At 46.3% G+C, this 25,836-nt stretch overlaps 2 protein-coding genes across 2 annotated transcripts; both read right to left on the bottom strand.

The window, feature by feature from the left end:
* Positions 1 to 12,824: 12,824 nt before the first annotated feature.
* LOC108935968 (N-acylneuraminate cytidylyltransferase-like) lies at positions 12,825 to 18,893 on the bottom strand. The gene is made up of 8 exons (XM_018754975.2): positions 18,377 to 18,893; positions 17,600 to 17,742; positions 16,836 to 16,991; positions 16,111 to 16,244; positions 15,912 to 16,006; positions 14,943 to 15,114; positions 14,626 to 14,791; positions 12,825 to 13,921 (listed from the first exon to the last, which is right to left on the bottom strand). Exons 1-8 carry the CDS (start codon positions 18,673 to 18,675, stop codon positions 13,707 to 13,709), a joined length of 1,380 nt encoding a protein of 459 aa, XP_018610491.1. The 5' UTR covers positions 18,676 to 18,893; the 3' UTR covers positions 12,825 to 13,706.
* Positions 18,894 to 22,763: 3,870 nt separating this feature from the next.
* LOC108935970 (ATP-sensitive inward rectifier potassium channel 8-like) lies at positions 22,764 to 25,476 on the bottom strand. Its single transcript, XM_018754977.2, has 2 exons — positions 24,935 to 25,476; positions 22,764 to 24,031 (listed from the first exon to the last, which is right to left on the bottom strand). The coding sequence occupies exons 1-2, from the start codon at positions 25,282 to 25,284 to the stop codon at positions 23,149 to 23,151; spliced, it is 1,233 nt and encodes a 410-aa protein (XP_018610493.2). The 5' UTR covers positions 25,285 to 25,476; the 3' UTR covers positions 22,764 to 23,148.
* Positions 25,477 to 25,836: the final 360 nt, after the last annotated feature.

Below are 25,836 nucleotides of genomic sequence, written 5' to 3'. Positions count from 1 at the left end.
ACGTAAAAAGTTAATTTAGTTTCAAGTTCCATTGTTTCCAGTCCATCAACCCACATTAAAAAATAAGAGGAAATGAGTAAATATTGAGCTCAACAAGAAAATGAAGCACTTCAGCTTTGGTCCAGATCACCTCCTTGACATCTTCTCAAAAATAATTTCCTCCTTCAGAAAAACTTTTGAATTAATGAAGAACTTCACAAAATATTTATTTAGTTTAACCAGGAATTTATGCAAAGTAAATATAGGTAATCCATCCATCCATCCATCCAGTAAAAGAAAAAAGGATGCAATCATTTCCAGACAAGAAGACTACACAGGTCAGGTAAGGATGTCTTCTGTTCAAAGGCTGGAAAACCTTGAATAAAGGCGTTATTTAAAATAAAATCAAATTATAACCAACCAGAACAGGATTAAGAATCCAAGTGCTCCGTGTGATTCAGTTAGCTGTTGTCTAAATTACGCCCCCAGGAACCATTTGACTGGTTAGTAACAGTTGCTAGGCACAAGGTCATGCTTTCAAATTCACAGAACTGTGGTTACCTACAGACATTGCCCCGGCAGAAGGTGAACCATGTCAGTGACAATGAATTCAAGGAATTAAACTGACAATGGTAGTAAAAGGAAATCTGACATAAAATAGCATCCTAAACTTATTGTACACTTGACAATGAAAGTCTTAGAACAAAAACTTGTGATCAAGTGAGAGCACTCAATCAAAAATGTAACACGATTAAATATATGCCATACATTGGTAATAGAACCTGCTGCAGAGATTAGCACAAACAAAGGCAAACTGTTTTACTATAAGTACAATTCTGGAAGTATCATACGCACACAAATGTATAAAGTGATGTGTTTCCGACCTTGAGGTCTGAGAGTTGAGCGTTTGAGCCCCCACTTGAGTACACCTGTACAAGTGTGGGACTACTGCCTGTTGACATGAAATTTTTAATCAAAGGCATCATGCTGAGAGGCTGCAGGCACTGCCAAACAGGTCCAATGAGATAGGTTCCAGCATGTTGTTTATAGGGTAATCTTGACGGGAAAGCGTTTCTGCTCTGTACCATGCAGGAATCATATTTGGGATAATGAGGTTGGGCAATTACTTTGTCAGTCTGGAACAAAAAACTTCAATGACCTCACCTTTATTATAAGTAATGAAATGGCAAGACATCAACAAAAACACCCACAAAAATCTTGTTTTCAGACTATTTCCATTTTAATACAGACTGCAGAAATGCTTCAGTGGTTTAGAGGTAATTAGCTCCTTTGAGACTTGGGGGCAATTACAGTATCTATTCTTCACTCGTCTATACCAAAGCATCCAAAGTGGAAATAAATGTAAGCGGTGCAGCTCTTCCTCACCGGAGAGGGACCGTCACACCTTAGCTACTCAATGACTCGCGCCAAGCACATCAGATTTTAAAGCAAAACACCTGCTAGATCATGTCCTTCAAAACACATGATGACTTTCACATGATCCAGCAGTTTAAACAATAGTTAATGTAAAGCAGGGCTGTGGAAGTACTTGCATTGGGTACCAAGACGTATGTGCATTATAATCTGACATGATACATTTTTGGCAGCACTATACGAAGCAGTTCAGCATAAAAAATACATCCATTGAGTCATTTACTGTATTTTCTCAAGCCACTTGTCCCAGCAGAGTTGTGGAGACCCAGGTCTAGTTCAGGGCACCAAAGGGCACTAGATGAACTATGTGTTGGGAAGAATTCCCACAGCTTCAAAATGTACAATCAAAAAAGCTTATTAACAACTTCACTGGTATGTTGATCAGTTGTTGCACAGCTGTGTGTGGATTGCTGGTTATCAGAGGGATAATTGCAAAAAAAGTTAGGGTTAGGTTTGGGAAATAAGGTTTGGGTTAGGGGTTACAATTGCCTCCTTGTTCATGGTCACACCCCAGCCTCCTCCACCAGTTCCTATTGAAAAAAATATCAAAATACAAAAAAATATATTTATATATATATTTTGGCTTAAAGGGAAAGATAGAACAAATGGTCCCTAAGATCTGGCTCTTGGACCTAAAGGGAGCAGCACTGGGGGAATGAAGCTGAGAGTGACTCACAGTTCCAGTTGTCACTTGAGCATCTCAGCCCACATGTCAAACAGCATAACAACCCAGTTATAACTGCAGTGAGTCATAATTGCAGGGGTTATTGGATTATCATAAACTGTAAGATGCAAAGTACGCTTTACACAGCTCTCAGCCTCAGCAGAATAACAATCAGTTTGTTCCTCTGTATAGACAAACTGTGGGTCCAGATAAATTCACAGATCTTCTACTGAACCAGAAGATGTGACCATTTTCTCATTGTGGTAAAAAAAATACATATTATTTGCAATGATTGTGTTTCTAGAATTGTCATTTTTAACATTTAAGTTGATGGATGGATGGATGGGCGGGCATATCCACTATACCACCTGCTGTATTCGCTATACTATCTGCTGCAATTATCAAAAAGAAATGAAGTTTTATAAATCATAACTTAAATATTGGGCTTTATCACATCACATCCCATCACAGGGGTTTCCATTATGTAGTGGAATCTGGTCAAGCAAATGCCCACAAATATTATTCATTATCTTTATTACAAAATGACAGTATTGTTTCTTTAGGTTAAAGTCAAAGTCAAAGTGGCTTTATTGTCATTTGAACCATATACAGCTGGTACAGCACACAGTGAAGCGAAACAACGCTCCGCCAGAGCCGTGGTGCTACATAAAAAATGCACACACACAGAGTCTGAAACCTTTTGTCCCGAGCGGGGTCACAGCAAACCAGAGCCTAATCCGGTAACACATGGCGCAATGCTGGAGGGGGAGGGGACACACTCAGGAGGGGACGCCAGTCTGTCACAAGGCACTCCAAGCAGGACTCGAACGCAGGACCTGCAGGAGAGCAGGAACAGAGCAAACCCGCTGCACCACCACACCCCTGCGCCCCCTATAAATAACAATATATTATATTACAACAATACATTACTGTATCTTATAATATGTACAGAAAAAAAGAGCAGCACAGCTGTCTCACAGCAGCTAGGTGGTGCAAGAGGGCATGGGTTTGATCCCTGTTCAGCCTGTGTGGAGTTTGCATGTTCTCCTTGTGTTGCTTTGGATAAAAAATACACACACACAATCTGAAACTGCTTGTCCTATACAGGGTCACGGGGAGCCAGAGCCTAACCCAGCAACACAGGGCATAAGGCTGGAGGGGGAGGGGACACACCCCAGACAGGACACCAGTCTGTCACAAGGGACCCTAAGACTTGAACCCCAGACCTACGGGAGAGCAGGACCCAGCCAAACCCACTGCACCACCACACCAACACACCCCACTTTGGAGAAAAGCATCTGCTAAATAAATAACTGTAAATGTAAACGTATGTCATGAGGAGAGGGCAGGAGACTGAGAAGTTGGTGGTGGACCCAAAAGTGGTTTCTTCAGATGGGGTAACAAGCTTGTCAAGGGGCAAGTGAGGATTGTAGTTGGGAACTGGCGAGTCGCAGACATTGTTATAGGGACGAGACAGGAGTCCAAGTCAAGCAGATGATCAGGAACTGGGAACAAAGGACAAGGGACTGAAGTAATGAGGAGGTAAGTGGGGTTCTTTTTTGTTGTTGGAGTAGCAGGTTGACTCAACGACGTTCCACAACCAGGTGAGCCCGCACGGCTTCTTTTATGTCCTGCCACTCTGATTCAGGGCAGATGCGGTTGTTTGGCTCGAGGGCGTGGTAACATAATTGCAAAAAAATTGCAAAGACAGTGGAATGGTGTTTAGTTGAGTACGGGTGTGTGCGTGCATGTGTATGTATGTATGTATGTGTGTGTGGGTTGCTGTCAGACCAGACATTGGGTATTGAGGAGTCTGATGGTTTGGAGGAAGAAACTATTACACAGTCTGGCCGTGAGGCCCAAATGCTTCGGTACCTTTTGCCAGATGGCAGGAGTGTGAACAGTTTGTGTGAAGGGTGCGGGGGGTCGTCCGCAATGCTGGTGGCTTTACCGATGCAGCGTGTGGTGTAAATCTCTGTTATGGAGGGAAGAGAGACCCCAATGATCTTCTCAGCTGTCTTCGCTATCCTCTACAAGGTGTTGTGATCCAAAATGGTACAATTGCCAAACCAGGCAGTGATGCAGCTGCTCAGGATCCTCTCGATAGTCCCTCTGTAGAATGTGGTGAGGACTGGGGGTTGGAGATGGGTCTTTCTCAACTTTCGCAAAAAGTAGAGATGCTGCTAGGCTTTCTTGCCCTGGAGCTGGTGTTGAGGGACCAGATGAGGTTCTCCACCAGGTGAACACCAAAGAATTTGGTTCTTTTGACAATCTCCATGGAGGAGCCATTGATGTTCAGAGGAGTGTGGCTGCTCTGTGATCCCCTGAAGTCAACAACCATCTCTTTTGTTTTGTCCATGTTCAGGGATAGGTTGTTGGCTCTGCACCAGTCCGTTAGCCGCTGCACCTCCTCTCTATGTGCTGACTTATCAATTTTGTTGATGAGACCCACCACGGTCGTGTCATCAGCGAACTTGATGATGTGGTTCAAGGTGTGCATTGCTGCACAATCGTGAGTCAGCAGAGTGAACAGCAGTGGACTGAGCACGCAGCCTTGGCGGACCCCAGTGCTCAGTGTGGTGGTGTTGGAGATGCTGCTCCTGATCTGGACTGACTGAGGTATCCCAGTCAGGAAGTCTAGGATCCAGTTGCAGAGGGAGGTTTTCAGGCCTAGCAGGCTCAGCTTTCCAATCAGGTACTGAGGAATTATTGTACTGAATGCTGAACTGAAGTCTATAAACAGCATTCGAACGTATGTGTCCTTTTTGTCCAAGTGGGTCAGTGGGCCAGATGAAGGGTGGCGGCGATGGCATCATCTGTTGAGTGCTTGCGACGATACGCAAACTACAGGGGGTCCAGTGAGCGGGGCAGCAGGGTCTTACTGTGCCTCATGACAAGCCTCTCGAAGCAATTCATGATGATGGGTGTGAGTGCAACGAGACAGTAGTTGTTGAGGCAGGACACTGAAGACTTTTTTGGCACAGGGACGATGGTGGTGGCCTTAAAGCACGTTGGAACGACAGCGCTGCTCAAGAAAACGTTGAAGATGTCAGTGAGAACATCTGTCAGCTGGTCCCCACATCCTCTGAGTACTCTGTCAGGAATGTTGTCTGGTCCAGCAGCCTTCGGTAGGTTGATTGTGTAGAGTTTTCCTCACATCAGCTGTGGTGAGACACAGCACCTGGTCTTTGGGAGGAGGGGTGATCTCCTTCGCTGCCACGTCATTCTGTGCCTCAAACTAAGTGTAGTGGTTGTTCAGCGCATCTGGAAGGGAGGCATCACTGTCGCAGGCAGGTGATGTTGTCCTGTGGTTGGTGATGGCCTTCAACATGCGCCACATGTCGCTGCCGTTCTTGAAGTGGATTCTCTGGCATGTGCGCGTTTTGCCTCTTTGATGGCTTGGCCCTGGGACAGTTCTCGCTGCTCTGAAGGCAGACTCGCACACGCACCTTCCCAGTCATCCACGGCTTCTGGTTAGATCGTGTAATGATGGTCTTGGAGACAGTGATGTCATCAACGCACTTGCTGATGAAGCTGGTCACTGATGCCTTGTACTCCTCCAAGCTGGCGGAGTCACCATCGGTTGTAGCCTCCCTGAACGTGTGCCAGTCAGCGTGTTCAAAACAGTCCTGAAGAGCAGAGATGGCTCCTGCTGGCCAGGTTTTCACCTGCTTCAGAACCAGTTTGTCATATCTGACAAGCGGTCTGTATGCTGGGAATAGCATAACAGAGATGTGGTCTGATCAGCTGAGGCGGCTCCACCCGGTACGTGTCGGGGATGTTTGTGTAAATAAGATTCGGCGCATTCACCCCTCTCGTTGCAAAGCTCACATGCTGATGGAATTTAGGAAGCGCTGATTTGAGATTCGCGTACTTGAAGTCTCCAGTGACAAGAAACAGTCCATCAGGGTGTGGATTCTGCAGTTTGCTAATAGTCCCATACAGCTCACACAGCACCTCCTTAGCATTAGGGCTGCAGGTTACCGAGTTTCTGTAAATGAAAGCATAACATGAAAGAATGGAAAATCAGGGATGAGAATGATAAAGCTGGAAGAAAAAAACATTGAACTGACTCAGCTGATGAAACGCACTTTGTGTTTTTTTAGAGGAATCCTACCTATTCCCACGTCGTATGTTTGTGAAGTAAAAAATATTGTCTCCACCGAGACACCGTCACCTCAGCGTGGTGGTGGAGCTTGTGTGTCTCTGTAAACCTCAGAACTCCATCATCTGGAGAGTTGTGCAGGATCTCTCTCTGGTCTGAGAGAAAGTCTAGGCTGCAAGAAGTCTATGAAAACTTTCAGTGAAACGATTAATAAAAGCTAAGGGTACCTCGCCTGGGTTGGGCTTACCAAGACCCACTCCTGGAGGCCAGGCCCAGGACTGGCGAGCAGCTGCTGGCCAGGCATCCCACAAAACCCAATAGGGCTCTGTGGACCATCCTGTGGGCTCATCACCTGTAAGCGGAAGGGTGGGAGTTGGGTGTAATGTCAACTGAATGACCATCCACATTGGAAGGAGTCAGTTGAGGAGGACTGGGTATGTTATAAGAACACCCCCCGGTGATGCACGTTACTGCAAGGAGACCCCAGGACACAGTAGAGGGATTAGATCTCTTGGTTGGGCTGGAAAAACATAGGGGTGCCCCAGAAGGGGCTGGAAAAGGTTGGTGGGGAAAGGAAGGTTCCAAATACTGGAACTGTCAGATACATTAAAGTAATCAAATTTTAACATCGAAATTGAAGAATATACAGTGGGTGAGCCTTACATAAGGTACTGATTGGGCTGTTCTGGGCAGTCCGAGGGAAGTCGCAAGGGCATTGTGCTGGACGATGTCCCCGTTCCTGCAGAATGTTTCCTTTCCCTGCCCACCTGTGAGAAGAGATCCAGCAGAATCTGGCAGCAGAAGCACAGCCAGACTATAAATACCTAGTGAGGGAGAGGTGAGAAAACACGTAATGAAGACAGTAGAGCAGACCTTTAAGGTTTGGACCTCAGTAAAGTACAGACTCACGTGTGGAAAAGCCCAGGATAAAGACTTGAGTAAAAGCTTCAGCTGAGCTGGTTGTTTGGATTTCCTGACTGCACAGCTGTTTGCCCGTGAATGACCCCGAGTCTGGTTAGAAAACCTAGGACCACAAGACTGTGAGACACGTAATGATGCATATCAAATTAGACGTGCTCCTCGAGTTACAAAATACGTAACTTATGACTGCGTACGCAAAATACGTAACTTATAATTTACGACAAGCCCAACTTACAACAGCCGTCCCATCAACCTTATGAAATTATTTTCGAGTCTCGACATCTGAACGTAACATTAAATGCCAGTTGCGCAATCTGATGATAACATTAGAAAACAGCAGAAATCGCGTTCTGTTACAACTTTCCGGCTGTGATTCCCTTCAAGTTACTTTTTATTTAAAATAGCTAGCAAGCAAAAAAGTGTGTTCTGGTGATGCTGAAAAGAAACAGCAAGACAGTAGATTTAGAAATGAACGTGAAAATAATAGTGCAGAATGAAAACATTACAACACTGTACTGTATTTTTATTATTTACATTTACATTTATTTATTTATAAGATACTTTTCTCCAAAGTGACTTCCAATGAGCTCTATGTAGTGTTATCGTATTATTATATGTTAGTATTATTTTAACATGAATAAAGTGTGAAATTAGAGAGAAAGCACATCAAAGAGCATTGTACAATGTAGCATTTGTGCATGTTAATAGTTGATATATCCTAATGGTTCATAAAAAGACAGGACACTTGCAAAATTCTTAGTTGATTGACTTCTTAAACATGAGCCAAAGACAAGTTCAGCATCACATCCATGAAATCTTACCATGTGATAAATGTCATATTTATGTAAATACCAGTAATATAGCACTGAGCACTATAGTAGTAATATGGTAATTCTAGTGTTTCATTTGAGTTCACACTGCAGAAAAAAAATTTGCCCAGTTGTCTTATACTAATGCAGAATTTTGGTTAATTTCTTCCATGTTTCTCTAGGGTTATATAATATCCTGTGAAAATCAAAACTACAAGGGTCTTACAAAGAAGTAAATTTTTTTTTTTTTTTAATAAACATTATTGCAGATACTTTTGACTACCCTTGTACATTAACACAATAACTCAGGCTGTATGGTGGCACAGCAAGTAGTGCTGCTGTCTCACAGCGCTTGGGTGGTGTGAGAGGACATGGGTTCTCCACGTGTCTGTGTGGGTTTCTTCCAGGTGCTCTGGTTTCCTCCTACAGTCCAAAGACCTGCTGTTCAGGTTCCCCGTAGTGTGTGAGTGACAGAGAGAGTGTGTTTCACTGCTGTATGAATGTGACCCATTGTAAGTAGTGTACCTAGCAGTGTAAGTCACCGTGGTGAATGAGGTGTGTGGGCTGGTAACACTACACAGAGCTCGTTGGATGTCGCTTTGGAGAAAAGCATCTGCTAAATGGATAAATGTAAACACAAAATGAATTGCCATTTTTGTTAGTGGACGGAAACAGTAATTATATGTGGTGTTTTACTGGTTTTCCTCCAGATCTCTGTCCAAAGCATGATGTTTCCCAGATCTGTTCACTTGCGTCGCTCAGCACGGATGTGAGCTCCTGCCCCAGACTTTTTCCATTTCGATAAGTACGGCTCTAACCATGGTTCAGATCAGGGCCAGAGCCTTACAAATGACAAGGGAATGGAGTAAAAACAATAGTGGTGACTTCCCCCCCCCCCATTCTCAAGTTCCAGTCATGTACAGCTAGAGCTGGCCTGACTAGCTTACCAAGGTCAATGTCAAAAGGCAAAACTGCTTTTCGAAAAGAAAAGTACAAATTGGAATTGCTTATATTCTTTTTTCACTGAACTTCACCTGTCATTAAAAACTTACTTTTCTTCCCATGCTTTCACTTAATGTCAAAATCAGGAGTCTGGTACAAGAGATGCAGAATGTGTAATATGTGGAACTCAGCCATATGAAGGCAGCTGTTTAGTGTCACCTGTCGACATTATATGCAGAACTTTCAAAGTGTGCTAAAGCGGGCAAGCGCTGAACAAGGCACTTCAGTCAAACATGAGAAAAATGACACTAATGTCACTAATTCAAAAGCACTCTATATCTGCATAGTCTGGCATTTTATTAACTGCACATTATGCTTCTGGTCTTAAACTAATCCAGTTTTTCCCCGCACATAGAGTGGTACACAGCGACAACTATCACAGGTCCAAATATCATAATTCTCTTAAAGGAGAGGAGCACTACCCCCTGGGGGATATATTCATAAGTACAACATGAATACCTGAATAAACCTGAGAGCAGAGTGACACTGACTTACTCATATTCCAAGGGAAAGAAAGTAATCCAATAACACAAACGCATAAAGAAAAATTTTTCATTTAAACATTTACCAGTGAAACAGACAGTGAAGAAGAGGTGAAAACTTAAATGCAGCATTTAAGCACAAGGGGGGGGGGGGGGGGGGGGGAGAGAGAGAGAAAAAAAAGTATATGGAAACCAGTGATCCAGAACCAGCTATTAAAAACCTGTTCTATGCTTTAAAAACAAACAAAATCAGGTAGAGAACCAAGTACCACAAACATTTGGTTTCCAGAAATGTTTTTGTCTTTAGCATCCTGACAAGTCCCTGTCAGAGGAATCAGGCCTAACACAAAATAGTCATTTAACAAATAATTAATTTTAATGATACACTGAAAATACAATGCATTTATTTGTCAGCACGTAACCCTAACAAACATAGTAAATCATAGCTTGAATATGGCAAAAATATCCATCTTTATTCAAGTACACAAACTACTTTAATTACACAAAACCTCACCTTGGAGAATCTTCTCAATCCAGTGTAAAGTTTAAATAAATAAAATTAAATTTAAAAAAAAAAAAAAAAATCAACTCTGCTTTCATTCGGTATAAAGTCAGGAGTCAACCTCATCCTAAATGGTAATTGCATTAGTGTTTTATAGAGATAAACAGTATGCAGTCATTCATAAAATTTCCAACAAAGATATTGGACTTGCGGGGGGGAACCCCTCCAGTTTAAAAACAGTCGTCAAGTGAACTAATCAAACAAAAAGAATGGGTTGCCATACTGCAGTATATCCCAGAAAGCACATGTAAGCCCAGGCTGTCACACCTGTGCAAAGTGAACAAAAAGAACCGCTGCACGGCATGAACACACCGATACGTCTCACACTTCCTACGAAGAAACGGCAAACTGAATTTTTAGGTCATCTCAGAACAGATGTTATGGTTGTCAGCTAGATTCACAAAGAAATGCTGCAGTATAATCTTCTGTCTTGTTTTACTGTAACGCTTCAATGGGCCGCTCCATTTTTCCCCTCACTCGTGAACAAGACCCCGAGATACTTAAACTCCTCCACTTGAGGGAGCAACTCCCCCCTAACCCGGAGGGGGCAATCCACCTTTTTCCGACTGAGAACCATGGCCTCGGATTTGGAGGTGCTGATTCTCACCCCCGCCGCTTCGCACTCGGCTGCAAACCTCCCCAGTGCACGCTGCAAGTCTTGACTTGATGAAGCCAACAGGACCACATTGTCCGCAAAAAGCAGAGACGAGATCTCGCAGCCACCAAAACAGACACCCTCCGTTCCCTGGCTCCACCTAGAAATTCTGTCCATGAAGATAATGAACAGAATCGGTGACAAAGGGCAGCCCTGGTGGAGTCCAACATGCACCGGGAACAGGTCTGACTTACTGCCGGCAATGCGAACCAAGCTCCTGCTCCGGTCACACAGGGAACGAACAGCCCGTAGCAGCGAGCCCCGAACCCCATAATCCCGAAGTACCTCCCATAGCATGCCACGAGGGACACTGTCGAATGCCTTCTCCAGGTCCACAAAACACATATGGACTGGTTGGGCAAACTCCCACAAACCCTCCAACACCTTAGTGAGGGTATAGAGCTGGTCCAGTGTTCCACGGCCAGGGCGATAACCGCATTGCTCCTCCTGAATCCGAGGTTCGACTATCGGTCGGATTCTCCTCTCCAGTACCCTGGCATAGACTTTCCCAGGGAGGCTAACGAGTGTGATACCCGATAGTCGGAACACAATCTCCGATCCCCCTTCTTAAAAAGAGGGACCACCACCCCGGTCTGCCAGTCCAGAGACACCGTTCCCGAGCTCCACGCAATGCTGCAGAGGCATGTCAGCCAAGACAGCCCCCACAACATCCAGAGACTTGAGAAACTCGGGGTGGATCTCATCCACCCCCGGAGCCTTGCCACCGAGGAGTTTTTTTGACTACCTTAGCAACTTCGGTCAGGGTAATGGACGAGTCCCCCCTCCGAGTCCCCAGCCTCAGCTTCCTCTACGGAAGGCGTGTCGGAGGGATTGAGGAGATCCTCAAAGTACTCCTTCCACCGCCCGAGGACATCCTCAGCTGAGGTCAGCAGCGCGCCACTTCCACTGTAAACAGTGTTCGTGGAACACCGCTTCCCCCCTCTGAGTCGCCGGACGGTTTGCCAGAATCTCTTTGAGGCCGACCGAAAGTCTTCCTCCATGGCCTCACCGAACTCCTCCCAAGCCCGAGTTTTTGCCGCGGCGACTGCCAGAGCCGCGCTCCGTTTGGCCTGTCGGTACCTGTCAGCTGCTTCAGGAGTCCCATGAGCCAGCCAGGCCCGATGGAACTCCTTCAGCTTGACGGCATCCCTTACTTCCGGTGTCCACCACTGTGTTCGGGGATTGCCGCCGCGATAGGCGCCGGAGACCTTATGGCCGCAGCTCCGAACCGCCGCCCCGACAATGGAGGCGCGGAACAGTCCATTCAGACTCGATGTCCCCCACCTCCCTCGGGACCTGGTTGAAGCTCTGTCGGAGGTGGGAGTTGAAGACAGGGGCCTCTGCCAAACGTTCCCAACAGACCCTCACTATGCGTTTGGGCCTGCCAGGTCTGTCCAGCTTTTTCCCCCGCCATCAAATCCAACTCACCACCAGGTGGTGATCAGTTGACAGCTCAGCCCTTCTCTTCACCCGAGTGTCCAAGACATATGGCCGAAGATCAGAAGAAACAACTACAAAGTCGATCGACCTCCGACCTCGGGTGTCCTGGTGCCAAGTGCACTGATGGACACCCTTATGCATGAACATGGTGTTCGTTATGGATAAACCGCGACTAGCACAGAAATCCAATAACAACTCACCGCTCGGGTTCAGATCAGGGAAGACCGTTCCTCCCAATCACGCCCTCGGTGCGGCGTCCGCAGTAATGCGGTCATTGTACCGGTCTGTTGTGGTGAAGAGGGAGCCGAGTCATAAGGCGAAGCTCTCAATTTACCGGTCGATCTACGTTCCTACCCTCACCTATGGTCATGAACTCTGGATCATGACTGAAAGAATGAGATCGCGGATACAAGCGGCAGAAATGAGTTTCCTCCGCAGAGTGGCTGGGCGCACCCTTAGGGACAGGGTGAGGAGCTCAGTCACCCGGGAGGAGCTCGGAGTAGAGCCGCTGCTCCTCCGCATCGAGAGGAGCCAGTTGAGGTGGCTCGGGCATCTGTTCCGGATGCCTCCTGGACGCCTCCCTGGGGAGGTGTTCCGGGCTTGTCCCACTGGGAGGAGGCCTCGGGGCAGACCCAGGACACATTGGAGAGACTATGTCTCCCGGCTGGCCTGGGAACGCCTTGGGGTTCCCCCAGAGGAACTGGAGGAGGTGTGCGGGGAGAGGGAAGTCTGGAGGACTCTGCTCGGACTGCTGCCCCCGCGACCCGGCCCCGGATAAAAGCGGAGGAAGATGGATGGATGGCTTCAATGGGCTTTTCTGTTATTATTGCTGATGGTCTTTAAAGCACCGCTGTATTTTGAAGCAGTCAGGCCACAGCCAACAGAAATTCTTTACTGACATAATTGCTCATCTCCATTTGCAATGAAAATATGCTAATAAATCTGCAACTGATGCTACATATTTCAGTATAGACAATTTGGCATAGCAACCAGCTCGGGTTCTGCGGCAACACCTTTAACAGATGTTACTCATCCAATTTTGTATCTGAAATCCTGAAGCGACTCAGGATAAACACACTCCAAGCTCAGGAGTAATGTGGAGGAGGTCAATTTGCAGTATTGACTATAAACTATTCAAAAACATAACTGCGGTCTAATGGTCAACGCTCCGACACGTTCGGTGAACGTGTGTGGGTTAAGCTGAGGTCAGAGTTGTAATAAATCCTGCAAAGAATTTAAGGTTCAGGCATAAAATCTACCTCTATTTCATAAACATATGATCACCTCTGAAAATCTATGTGCAGCAACACATTCTCACTGTAAACCTCTGGAAACAACTAAGCATGTAGTCAGGAACTGTTCATACCCATAGTGTGCATACAGCATTGGCTGATATACAGGAAAACATACTGCCAGGAAGGGTTGCAGGGATTGAAATTTCAGTATTGCGATAAACTTATATACAACAATTCTGTAGATATTAGAAATGATCTTCATTTATATTCACAATCCATGTTTGAAAAAATAGGTATCCTGGATATTCCCTTACCATCGTAAGCCTTCTGTAACCCTCACTCAATAAAAGTGAGGAATTTAAAAAGAAAATTAAATTAAAAAGTTTGAACTTAAAGAAATAAAATGGCCCATCCTGCACTAGAAGTTGTCACGGCCGATCCTGTCCTGTTCCAGTTTGGACCTTTCCTTTTTCTTCAGCAGCAGGATGTACTCGGCAAACTCCCGGAGAGCCCCCCTCCCGGCGGGGCTGCGGCAGATGTACTTGGCCGCGTTGAGTGCCACTGTGGGTGCGTCCTGGGGCACGCCGCTCACCCCAGACAGGCTGAGGCAGTCCACGTCAGGTTCGTCACTCCCTGAGAGGATGAAGACAGGCGAGTGCTTAAAACACACAGATTCTACACACGGTCTCAGTTCACATGTCTTTAAACCGTGCAAAAAGTTTTGCCTTATTCTACGACTGTTAAATAATCATTGTGGTACTGAAATGTCCAGCATGAAGTGCTCCTGGTCCCCAAAAAAAAGGAGGTGGCAATTTGTTCTTTCACATGAAAAGGTACAGATTTTGAACCTCTTGAGATGCAGTATATTGACAAATAATGAGCGTGAGATGTATACTGACACACATGCGCGCACACACACACACACACACACACACACACACACACACACACACACACACACATATGAGAGAGAGCACCATTACACTGATAAATAATTTCTAAATTAATTTAAACAAATTCTTACGGTTTTACAAAACCTAACCAGGGAATAAAACGGACACACACCCGCATTAAAGTTTCAGCGATTGTGCCGTAGCGGTAAAAGGACCGTGGGTTTACGAACAAACTTGCGTTCCCGACCGTAAGTCGTTCGTAAGTTGAGGAGGCAGAATGCCCAGCCACCCAGTCAGTTCCCAGCATGCTTTGACAGTCTCTCTTAACATACAAGACACACTCAGCACTGACATTTATTTACATCTATTCACTCCACACCCACACTTTACATGCCAACGATGAGCACAGCTTCCAAAGTGCCCCTGCCAGAGATATGTTCTTACCAAGATAAGCCACCTCTTTCCACATTAGGTGCCGTGCATCCACGATCTTCTTCACCTCGGCCTGCTTGTCCTGAACACCCTGCCGTATCTTGCAGTTCATCTTACGGGACAACTTGTCTGCCAGGGCCTTGGGGATGGGGTCATCGCTCGAGGACAGGAATATTACCTGTGGAGAAGAGCTCTCAGCTGGTAACACCTTTCACCCACCGGTGCACATCAGGACTGCAGAGAGGGATAAAGACACATCGCACAAGCAGCTCGAACGCGTGACTGGCTGGAGCGAGCGCCGTTAATATTCGTCGTGTCCATCGATATACCTCCACTTCCTCTTTCTTGAGCATGCGAACGCCGGCCACATCTCTGCCGTTGACGGACACGATCTCTTCCCCCGTGGCCGACAGGTAGGACTGGCCGTCCGTCAGACAGCCAGAGACGTTGCAGAAGAGGAGCTTTACCGCGTCCAGCTTGTCCGCGCCGAAGTAGCCGTACCTGACAAACGAGAGGCCGGACGCGCTCGTTCAACGCGTTTTTGTCGCGCTGCGAAGCCGTGTACATACTGAACAGTGCTCAGGGCTCCGCACGGACGCTCGTCCCACTGTCAAGGACGAGCGGTTTGCTTCAGTTTTCACAGCTGGACAAGTTCAATTGCCGCGCTATCTGGCGCAACATAAATTAAGGTGAAATAAATAAACAGAAATCACGACGCGCTAATTTCACTGCCCGCTTTTCATTTCGAAATCATTCCGTCACCAGAAAGCGCCCAAATTCGTCAACAACAAAGTGGAAAAAGCTCCGACGTTGTGCTCCCCCTCCCCCAATTTCTTTAAGTTTGATCTTTTTGTAAATGTGCTGCATTTCATGCGACACCCTGGCCAATTTTTAACCAGTTTTTTTATTCTTTTTATAAAATACCTTTTTAGTATCTCTATTAGTGCCTCATTTAAATTTATATTCAGCCACTTCAATTTGTTTCTGGTGAAATTTATTTTTGGATTAAAACCAGCAAAACCGTAACCGGTAAACTTGTGAACAATAAATGTTTGTGTTCAGTCCCCACTCATTAACGAATATTTCTAATCGAGACATTTACTTATTTTCGTCTTTGCCATAGGTTCCAAAATTGGACAGATGCGAAATACAATGAGACATATAAAACGTACCTGCTCTGTGAATAAACAAACACAAATTTAAATGGAGTCCTGACACTTCACAACTGCTGAAGGCACTGCGTAACAAAACTGACCTTCTTATTGGGCTAACTGATAGCAAAGTATGAGTTTCAGCACCTGAGGACTCGCTGCTCCGCCACGGGCCAGTCGATGTCCACATCGATGTCCACGCTATATTCCGGGAGCATCTCGAAGTAGGCCAACTTTCCACCCTGGGAAAAGCAGGAACCAATATTTGTGCTGCAGAACACTTTTCCTGGTGGGCACAGAGAAGCGTTCAGGTCGTTCAGGTGAGACCACCGTATCGTCCGTTTACCTGCAGGAGCCCTTTCTCCACCAGCTCACGGGTGGCAAAGTAGAAGGAGCCGTTCTCGCACAGCTCCCCGGGCCAGTCCTGCCGGCGGGGTCTCCGTGCCGGGTCCAAGTTCAGGGGCTTTGTGCTGGTGCCTTCTGCACAAGGTCAAAGGTCAGGGACATGTTCACCAGCCTTGCTGAAGTTCACCGACTCAACATCTTTGAATTCCTGCGTTGTATCCGTAACACAACGCAACATGGCAGTTACCAATGGCAGTTGCCATTTTCCAACCGTTAAAACTTTTACCAGTCACAGGACCTCAAAGGATGGAGGGATAAATTAATGGTCAAGTGTAGCCACCACTGGGGGGCACAGTGGCGCACTGGGTTTGACCAGGTCCTGCTCTCCGGTGGGTCTGGGGTTCGAGTCCTGCTTGGGGTGCCTTGCGATGGACTGGCGTCCCGTCCTGGGTGTGTCCCCTCCCCCTCCAGCCTTACGCCCTGTGTTGCCGGGTTCGGCTCCGGCTCCCCGTGACCCCGTATGGGACAAGCGGTTTCAGGTGATGTGTGTGTAGCCGCCACACACGTACGGTTAAGTGTCTGCATTTTTAAAACCATTACTGCAGATACTTTTCAACTTTCTTTTATATACACAAACACACTATATATTTAAATGACATCCCAATATCCCTTTCAGATTAGATCAGGTCAGAGAATCCATGATGGTCTAGAACCTATGAGCTCTACCTCCTCCTTTGACTTCCTCCCAGCGGAAGTGGTGTCTCCGGACCACAGAGAAGACAGACTCGTAGCCCTTCTTGGTGATCATCTCGACCGCCGCTTTCAGGTGGTGGGGGTGCAGGCAGGGTGAGGTTGCCTGGATGTTGCAGAACACAGTGATGTCTATAAGAAAGAACAGAGGAATTCAACACCAGCGGCTGGAAATGTGGTAACAGCACAGAGTCGAGGCTCAGCGATGGCAAAATGTGCCGTCTTCTGAATCGTTTCCTTCTCGGCACTTCAAAAGGATGAAGTGAACATACCATAAAAGTGAGTCACAGCAGCATTAATTAAATTCCACATCTTCCACAAGTTGCCAACATTTCACAAACACAAATGACACACATCCACAGACTGAATAGAGAGACTAAAGAATGTGACATCCTGTGAGGTAAAGGGGCATAGGGCTTCCTTTTTCATTTATTTATTTTGTCTAGTCTCAGTAGGTGACAAGAGTGAACATTGCCAGTTAGGGGTACGTTGATATTGATTTAACAAATCATTACTACAGTATTACTTTATTATTACTGTCATTATAAAAGTGTAATGTGTATTTTTCTCTTTTTCAAAATTTTTTGGAGCAACGAAGGCTATGCATCTTCCTCAACGGTGCAACAACACGAGGAGGGATTCAAACCCTAGCCCTCTCACTGCAAGGCAGCAGCTCTTAACCATCTGCTGCCCCTGTCACAATGCAGGTACATGTTTGACAGAGACCCTCCCAGCCTTACCAGGCTGCATCCTGGCAAATTCCTGGATGGTCTCCAGAGAACTTGTGGAGTCCTTGGACACCTCTGGAGATCGGCGGTGGACCTTTGCTCCCCACGCCTTCGCCACCTTCTCGATCTCATCGTGGTCCGTGGAGACCCACACACTGGAAACACACACACATACAGATATTGCTTACATAACCAGTACATTCACAGGCCATATAATAATAATGTAGACCTCAGATCTGGTGCAGCAGGGGGCGTAGTGGTTAGTGCATTTGAAAGACCTAGGTTTGAATCCTACCTCCTTACCCTGAACTCATGCAGCAAAACTTGGGTAAATAATTTTAAGTCACTTTGAAGGAAACATCAGCCAGAATGTACACATGAGCAGCAGGCAAAGTAGTGGTTACAGCTGCAGCTTTTGAACTAGGAATCTGCAGGTTTGAATCCCAGCTACTGCAGTGCCCTTGGGCAAGATACTTACCCTGAATCAATACTGTGAAATTACCAGGCTGTATAATGGGTGTATAATCGCAGGTAACATACTGTAAGTCACGTTCAAGGCTTTGGAGAAAAGCAACAGCTAAAGGAATAGTGCACAAATCAGCGTGCACCTTCCCTCCCACACCAGGAGGATGTAGGCTCCAAATCCAGCTGCACTAAACACATGATCATGTTGGAGGATTCCTTCACCCATTCCTGCGACGTGATTAAGCGACGGGCGCCCTTGCCTTGACGATGAACAACACTGAATGAACACGTGGATTCTGACAGCACAGCAGACAGTCACCTCACCTGTCGAACACCCCGGAGTCGACGGCGGCTCTCAGCACCCATCCGATGAGCGGGACCCCTGCCAGCATCTTGATGTTCTTCAGCGGAATGCCCTTACTGCCGCCCCGGGCCAGAATCAGGGCAGCGATGTGTCTAGTCTGGGCCTCTTTCCTCTTTCTCTTGGCCGAGCAAAGGCCGTCACCCGTGGGGTCTGCAGCAGCCGGACCCCCAGCAGCGCACGGGCTCATGATCTTGTGCTTCCCCGCGGACGAGTGACCGCTGCTCCCATCGAGCGACCCATCAAAATCCTGGTCGTCCATTAAGGTGAGGTTTTTTTGCGATAAACGTGGCTCACAAATGAGCCTGGTGTGCGTTCTTTTTAAAAGGACCAGTGGACTGCACCGTTAGAACGCAATAACACGCTTCCTCCACAAACGGCACACACCGCGCAGCGTAAGTCCTAAAAGGTATACTGAAAAGGCCACGTAGGACAAAGCGATCTGCCGTAAAAGCTGAAAGAGAAGGGCAGTTGTTTCATTTCACGTGGCATCGGCAGTTCTTCTGGTTCGCGAAATAAAACTCACTCAAATAAAAAGACACAAGTTTTTATACAACGTTGCTTCTAAATATCTTTCCTAGACTAACTAAAGAAACTGTATATTGCCGCTTATTTCAAATGCATTACCTTTGACCTCAACTTCACACCTTTTTTGTTTGAACAACGGCGTATTTCCAGCAATAATTATGCAAAAAATTCTTCACCGGATGAGCTGTCCCTTCAGATCATCAAATGCAGGAGATCCGCTCTTAATTGGTGTGTGTGTGTGTGTGTGTGTGTGTGTGTGTGTGTGTGTGTGTGATATTTCGATAAAAATGTTTTCCAAAACGAGAACGATCTGGATGCCCATATTACTAGTTAATACGGCAAAATGGTGACAGTGGACTTCCGCCCAAATAAGTAGGCGTGTACGCTTAAAGGGGCGTGTTTACAAATAAGGGCAAACGTGTGCTAGGCGAGTTTTTGACACCTCACAATCTGTGCATTATTTATTTGTGAACCATTTGATTACCCTAATACAGCATTTGTTCGTTATCGTAGGACGTGGTTGAGGGAATGCGTGTGACGTGAGAAGTGTGGGAGTGCGCATGTGTGAGAGCGAGTGAGGAGTTGGAGAGAGGAGCTGTGTGAGCTGGATACGTTTGCGTGGAGTGTTAAGAGTTGACACACCCAGGGCGGGACGCCAGCCTGTCGCAAGGCACCCCAAGCTGGACTCTAACCCCAGACCCGCCAGAGAGCGGGCCTGGCTTAGTTAATTATAATAAACTATTTTAAGGAATTTCTAAGATGTTTCTCATTAAGGAAATCAGAAAAAAAAGTTTTCTGCAGCCCCTGGGACTGAAATATGTTTTCTGCAGCTTAATTTTAATGCATAAAAATACTAAAGTACATTTGCACATAGTGCAAGTTTTTAAAAGAACAAAGAGCTGTAGAAATACTGCTTATCTAGACATGTACTACTGTCTCCTCTAACATTGCCCTGTGTTTGAAGTGTCTTTGCTCCCTGTCCCTACAGTAGGCAGTTACCACATGGACCCATTATGAACCCAGTCAAAATGCAACAACCCAACGTTAGCCAATCATTTCTTCTGGAAAGAGCACAATACAACAAAAATGATCTGACCTAAAAGTCATTTTAAATAAAAGGCACTGATCGCAACATTTTATCCGAAACAAAAATATTCCTGGCTTGTTTAATGTTTTTTAAGTCTCTTTGATCTTTATGAACTGTATATTTAAACTGTGCAGTTATTTTGAAGAAGTGCTTCGCGGTTCACCGCTGTCACGCGGAACCAAGGCCGCGGGGAAGGTTGGACCCAAGTGCAGGATCGTAGTTGGAACTGAGGGATCGGGCGAAGACTCGGTTGATCGGAGGTCGGAGTGGGAGCAAAGGTCTGTAGATGAAGTCGGGGGCCAGGCGAATGGTCAGAAGCCAGGGAACGAAGTACAGGAACCATGAACGAAGGAGACCGGGCCATGGGTGCAAAGTGGGACGGTTGACTCAATGAGATTCCATAAATGCGAAGGGCCTGAGAGGGTCTTTTAAAGCTGAGTGCTCCCGTTGTCATCGGGTGTCCGACTGGCGTCGGATGCTGTAGATTGCAGTGCAGGCGTGGACGTGACAACCGCTGAATGTTGTTTTCGTTTTTTGAATTAAAAGTGCATCGCTACCAAAAGACTCCTTTTCTGCAGCAGGTGTGCAGCATGGCATATGTTTTATCTGGGTTTTAAGTGCTTCTGTCATGGTTTTGTTCCGGAAGGAAGCCGTCGGACCCAAGTGCAGAGCGTCTGTGTTTATTAAGGGAATCCAAGAAACGGGCTCACAAAACAAGCCATGGGTTGCCGATGAACAAACGTAATCAATGGGACAATCCGAAAGCCGGAATCCGTTGAGACAAACAGGTCGAGGAGACCGAGGAGTTGTGAGAAGGCAGGGGAACAAGGCTGAGGACAGGTAGGACAGCTGATGACCGCACAAAGAGCAATGAGCAAGGCGGAACAAGGTTCCATGTTTGCCCTTGCTGCGCACACACCTTTCATGTCTCTGACCCGTGAGCCGCCGCAGGTATTCCTCGTTGCGCCGAGGTTGTGGGTATGACGGCTTCCTTTTACTTATTTTAAATAAGTTTTGAACTCGGGTGACAAAATTACTGCAGTACTAAACAATGTTGTGGAAGTAAAGTGAGCACAGAACTGGACAAATTGCATTGTACTGGATAATAAGCCCGAGGGGGTGTGGTGGTGCAGTGGGTTGGACCACAGTCCTGCTCTCCGGTGGGTCTGGGGTTCGAGTCCCGCTTGGGGTGCCCTGCGACGGACTGGCGTCCCGTCCTGGGTGTGTCCCCTCCCCCTCCGGCCTTCCGCCCTGTGTTACCGGGTTGGCTCCGGTTCCCCGTGACCCCGTATGGGACGAGCGGTTCTGAAAATGTGTGTGTGTGTGTGGATAATAAGCCCTCTGCAAGTTTTTTTTTTTGCACATTTTCATCAGCGATTGGATTTTCATTGCATGGGATATTTTTGCATGACTGCTGTGTGTACTTGGTATTCTGCAGCAGATAGAAATCATACAGTCCAACTTCAATGTGGACCTCTTTAGGGAACAGGGAAACACTGAACAGGGACCACCACCATGCTTCATTACAAGTTTCTGAAAACACCACTGCGCTGCCGCCGCACAGCACCTCGACTGTTCAGGCATAGGTTTGAATCTAGCTCAGTGTGGAGTTTGCATGCTTTCCCTGTGTCTATGTGTTTTTCTTCGAGTGCTCCGCTTTCGTCCTACAATCCAAAGGCATGCAGTTCAGGTGAACTGAACGCTCTAAATTGCCTGTAACGTGTGAATGCATCTGAGTTCATGTGTATGTATGAGTGTGAGATGGGCCTGGCATTCCGTCAAGGATGTACCCCTCCCTAGCCTTGTGCCCAGTGCTTACAGAATAGGCTCCAGACACCCTGACCCTGACGTGTGGTTAATGACAGTAAGCAAGAGAGTAAGTGAAAACACCTTTGATATTTAAAAGGATTATGATAACGTCTACAATCTTGCTGTTTCTCATAAAATTAAATTTAAATGCATGATTGAACAATCAAGTACGTTTTGAAAGAAATGGACTGTATGAACAAATGAGTGAATTAATGCATAAATGAAAACTTTAATAATCCCCAAAGGGAAACCGCACTAGGTTGCAGCAGCACACAACATACATTACGTACAAAGAAAGAACAACAAAACAGGAAGAAATAAATACGTATGCATCCAGCAGGACACATGGGCTCTACAGAGGGTGGTGCGCTCAGCTGAACGTACCATCCGAATGGAGCTCCCTGACCTGCAGTCCATACAGCAAGCGGTGCTCGAACAAGGCCAGGAAAATAGTGGAAGACCTCAGCCATTCGAGCAACGGACTCTTCTCTCTGTTGGAGTCAGGGAAGCGCTTCCGCTCCCTAAAGGCCAATATAGAGAGGATGAAGAGGAGCTTCTTCCTTAAGGCTATTCGGGCCCTCAACCATTACGACACCAAGGACTAAAAACCAGTCAACTCCAGGAACCACTCCACCTCTGCTATTCCACTTCATATACACAAACTCAAACTGAACTACCTGCGCGATCTTGCACATTACATTGCATTGTTGCACACCATATTGCATTACATCTTCTGCTGCACAAATTTTTATAATTCATTGCACATCTGTTTATAGATATTTATATATTTTGCTTTTACATATGCATAAATAGATTGTATATACATTTTAGTACTTGTTATTTGTTTTTTAAATTGCTACGTTGGACAGCTGTACAAAGCATTTCACTGCATGTCGTACTGTGTATGGTTGTGTATGTGACAAATAAAATTTGAATTTGAATTTTTAAATGTATATATTTTGACACAAAAAGGGTGGGTAAAACACCTACAGTATATCCTCAATTCCACATTTTTCAGTGACTTTGGCTTTCAAAGAGACATGAATAGCTTGAAGACTTTTAACTAACAGCATAATTATGCAATCATTTCCCAGTATTTTTAGTGCAAGGCCAGAAGCAAAAAAAAAAAAAAAGAAACAGATGTGAATACATATATATTATGTTGTGGTTTTCAGGAAACTACAAGTCGAAGAAAATATCCTTCCATAAGAAGGAATTAAACATAGCAGCTGAAAGACCTACAGAAGACCTACCTATGGTATGGGAGACTTTCAGTGAAGATGGGACCTGCTGTCATATGACAGCCACATCCTAACTGCCCTGTGCCGTCGCAAACTGCACCTTTGGCGCCAAGATGGCACAGTTGTTGCGTCGGAAGGAGACATTCTTGCGCATGGAACTGTTGCGCCGAAGAGAGCTGCGCTTGCGCAGCAAGCTCTGCTGGGAGACTTCGCTCTTCTGTAACGTCTGCATTAGGATGGAGGGTGTCTCGTCAAGCTCGCGGGCGCTACACTGTGGCGTCGCCACCTTCGTAGTGTTGCCGAACTTGGAGTAGTCCACGGAGTACACGCCTTCCTCCTCGCTCACGATGGGAACAAAGCGGTGACCCCACAGGATCTCCTCTGTCACATAGGAGGTCCGTGCTTGCGTGGTGATGCCTGTGGTCTCCACCACCCCCTCCAGAATGACGATGATCTCCAGGTCGCTGCACTGGAGCTCCATGGCCGAGAGGTCGTACAGGGGGCTGTCCCTGTCAATGACATGGCAGATGATGAGGGGCGCAAGCAGGAAGATGGTATTGCCGGTGATGGTGTTATCAGTCTGGATGTCGATCTGGTGGATGGGGATGACCTCCCCTTCCGGGGTGGTGGTCTTGAGGACCACTTGCAGGCGCACAGCTGCCCCAATGATCATGCTCTTGCGCAGGTCGCCCATGCGGATCATGAAGCAGAGACGGTGGTTGCGCACGGAGATAACGGCATGCCGGCTGAAGATGAGGGTCTCGGCACGACGGTGCGACTGGGCCGTCTTCATGAAGATGCAGCCCAGCATGACGGCGTTGATGATGAGCCCGGCGATGTTCTGCAGGATCAAGACCATGATGGCAGTGGGACACTGCTCCGTGATCATGCGGCCGCCAAATCCAATCGTCACCTGAACCTCGATGGAGAACAGGAAGGCTGAGGTGAAGGACCTGCAGATACAGTGGCATCAAATGTCAGAGGAGAGCCCGTCAACAAAAGATCCTGTTGAAAAATGTATGACGCTGCTTCAGCATTTCATAAATTCTTCACTAAATTTGAAGCCATTGCTGTGTTTCATTTTTATGTTACAAAACTGAATTTCTGGCTAAAACAGCTGCAAGGCCAAAATCAAGAGACAAAATGAAAAGAATAATTTGTATGGCGCGGAGAAAAATAAAAGTTGATGGAAATTATCAAGGCTTATGCCCTATCGATACTTCTGTAATTTGATTTGTGTATTCTTGTACTTTGCAAATAAATAGATAAAATAAATATATGCATAAATGAATAAATCCACAACTAGTCATTGCATTAAACAACCCATTTTTGAGATCCTCAGCAAAAAAGGATTCTGTATGTCTGCAAGTGCTGTAGAAAGGGGGACTCCAGATGTAAAACAAAATGTAAAAAAAACTCAAAAGTTCTTTATTACCCTATTTATATATATTACGTTATGTATTTTTCCGTCAAAGTTAAATAAGACCTCAGAAATGTAAATAATACTCCTCCAAACAGCTATGTCCTATGAGATTATCCCACTGTGTATTTTCCCTGCCCTGGAAGTACCTTTATTTGACATTTTTCTCCAAAGTGACTTACAGTTAAGCCACTTACACTGACTTACCCATTTATACAGCTGGCTAATTTCTAATTCATAAAAAGCTTCATCAGGGGCATTAGAGCAGGATGTGAGATTTAGCCTTGGTTCTTTAAAGGCAAGGCGGCAGCTCTCACGACTACGCCACCTGCTGACCACAAGTGTTGCTCTCCCCCTTTGCTGTAAATTGTTATAAATACACACATGCACAATTTATCATATATATATTATGTGTGTATACATTCCATATACCCACTTGACATTAGTGACGCACTGCTCAAATTCGGCTTTGCGCGTCGCGTCCAGGTCCCCGTGCGCGAACGCCACGAGCCACCAGCCCATGGCGAAGAGCAGCCAGCTGCACAGGAATGTCATGGTGAAGATGACCAGCGTAAAGCGCCACTTGAGGTCCACGAGCGTGGTGAACACGTCCTGCAGGAAGCGGCCTTGCTCGCGGATGTTCTTGTGCGCGAGGTTGCACGCGCCGCTCTTGGCGATGAAGCGCGCCTTGTTGACCCGCTCGCGGAAGACCGCCCGGCGGCTGGCGCGCGACGCCAGCGCGGCCAGCGCGAGCTCCTCGGGCACGAGACTCTTCCTGGGCAGCATGTCGCGCGCACCAACCAAGCGGCGCGCTCTGACAACATGAACCTGTACGCTTTAAACACGGCGCTCAAGTGTATAAGTTTTCGAAATACTCAGTTATCAGCGACAGCAGAAAAACTGTAATTTCCAAGTAATGTCCCTGCAGTGCTAGCGCTGAGACACTCGACTCGTCAGGAACTAAAAAAAAGAAGACCACTCTTTTTTTCTGCTCCCCTCTCAACTTGGATGCTCGAACTCCAAATAATAATAATAAACAATAATAATAATTTTAAGAAAAAGAGCTAATAACGATTATAATTTAGAAAGAACCAAAGGTGCATGTGAATGTCACAGCCTTCGGAGAAGACGACGACGGGAAGAGACAGCTAACCCTCCGTTAGTGCCGGTCCACTTTTCTTCTCAGGAGGAGGAGAGCTCGCGCTTGCTTTCTAGCATAACTCATAAACCGCGGGCATTTATTAACTGCGCGTCAGGCGAACACGTGATTTCGTCGAGACAAGAAGAACCCGACTGGATTCTGACGAGAATCAACTTTTTTATATATACTTCTAATAT

This window comes from Scleropages formosus, chromosome 5, assembly GCF_900964775.1.
Source record: "Scleropages formosus chromosome 5, fSclFor1.1, whole genome shotgun sequence".
Taxonomy (NCBI): domain Eukaryota; kingdom Metazoa; phylum Chordata; class Actinopteri; order Osteoglossiformes; family Osteoglossidae; genus Scleropages; species Scleropages formosus.
Note: the sequence above shows the minus strand (reverse complement) of the source record. Positions and strands in the feature narration are given on the sequence as shown.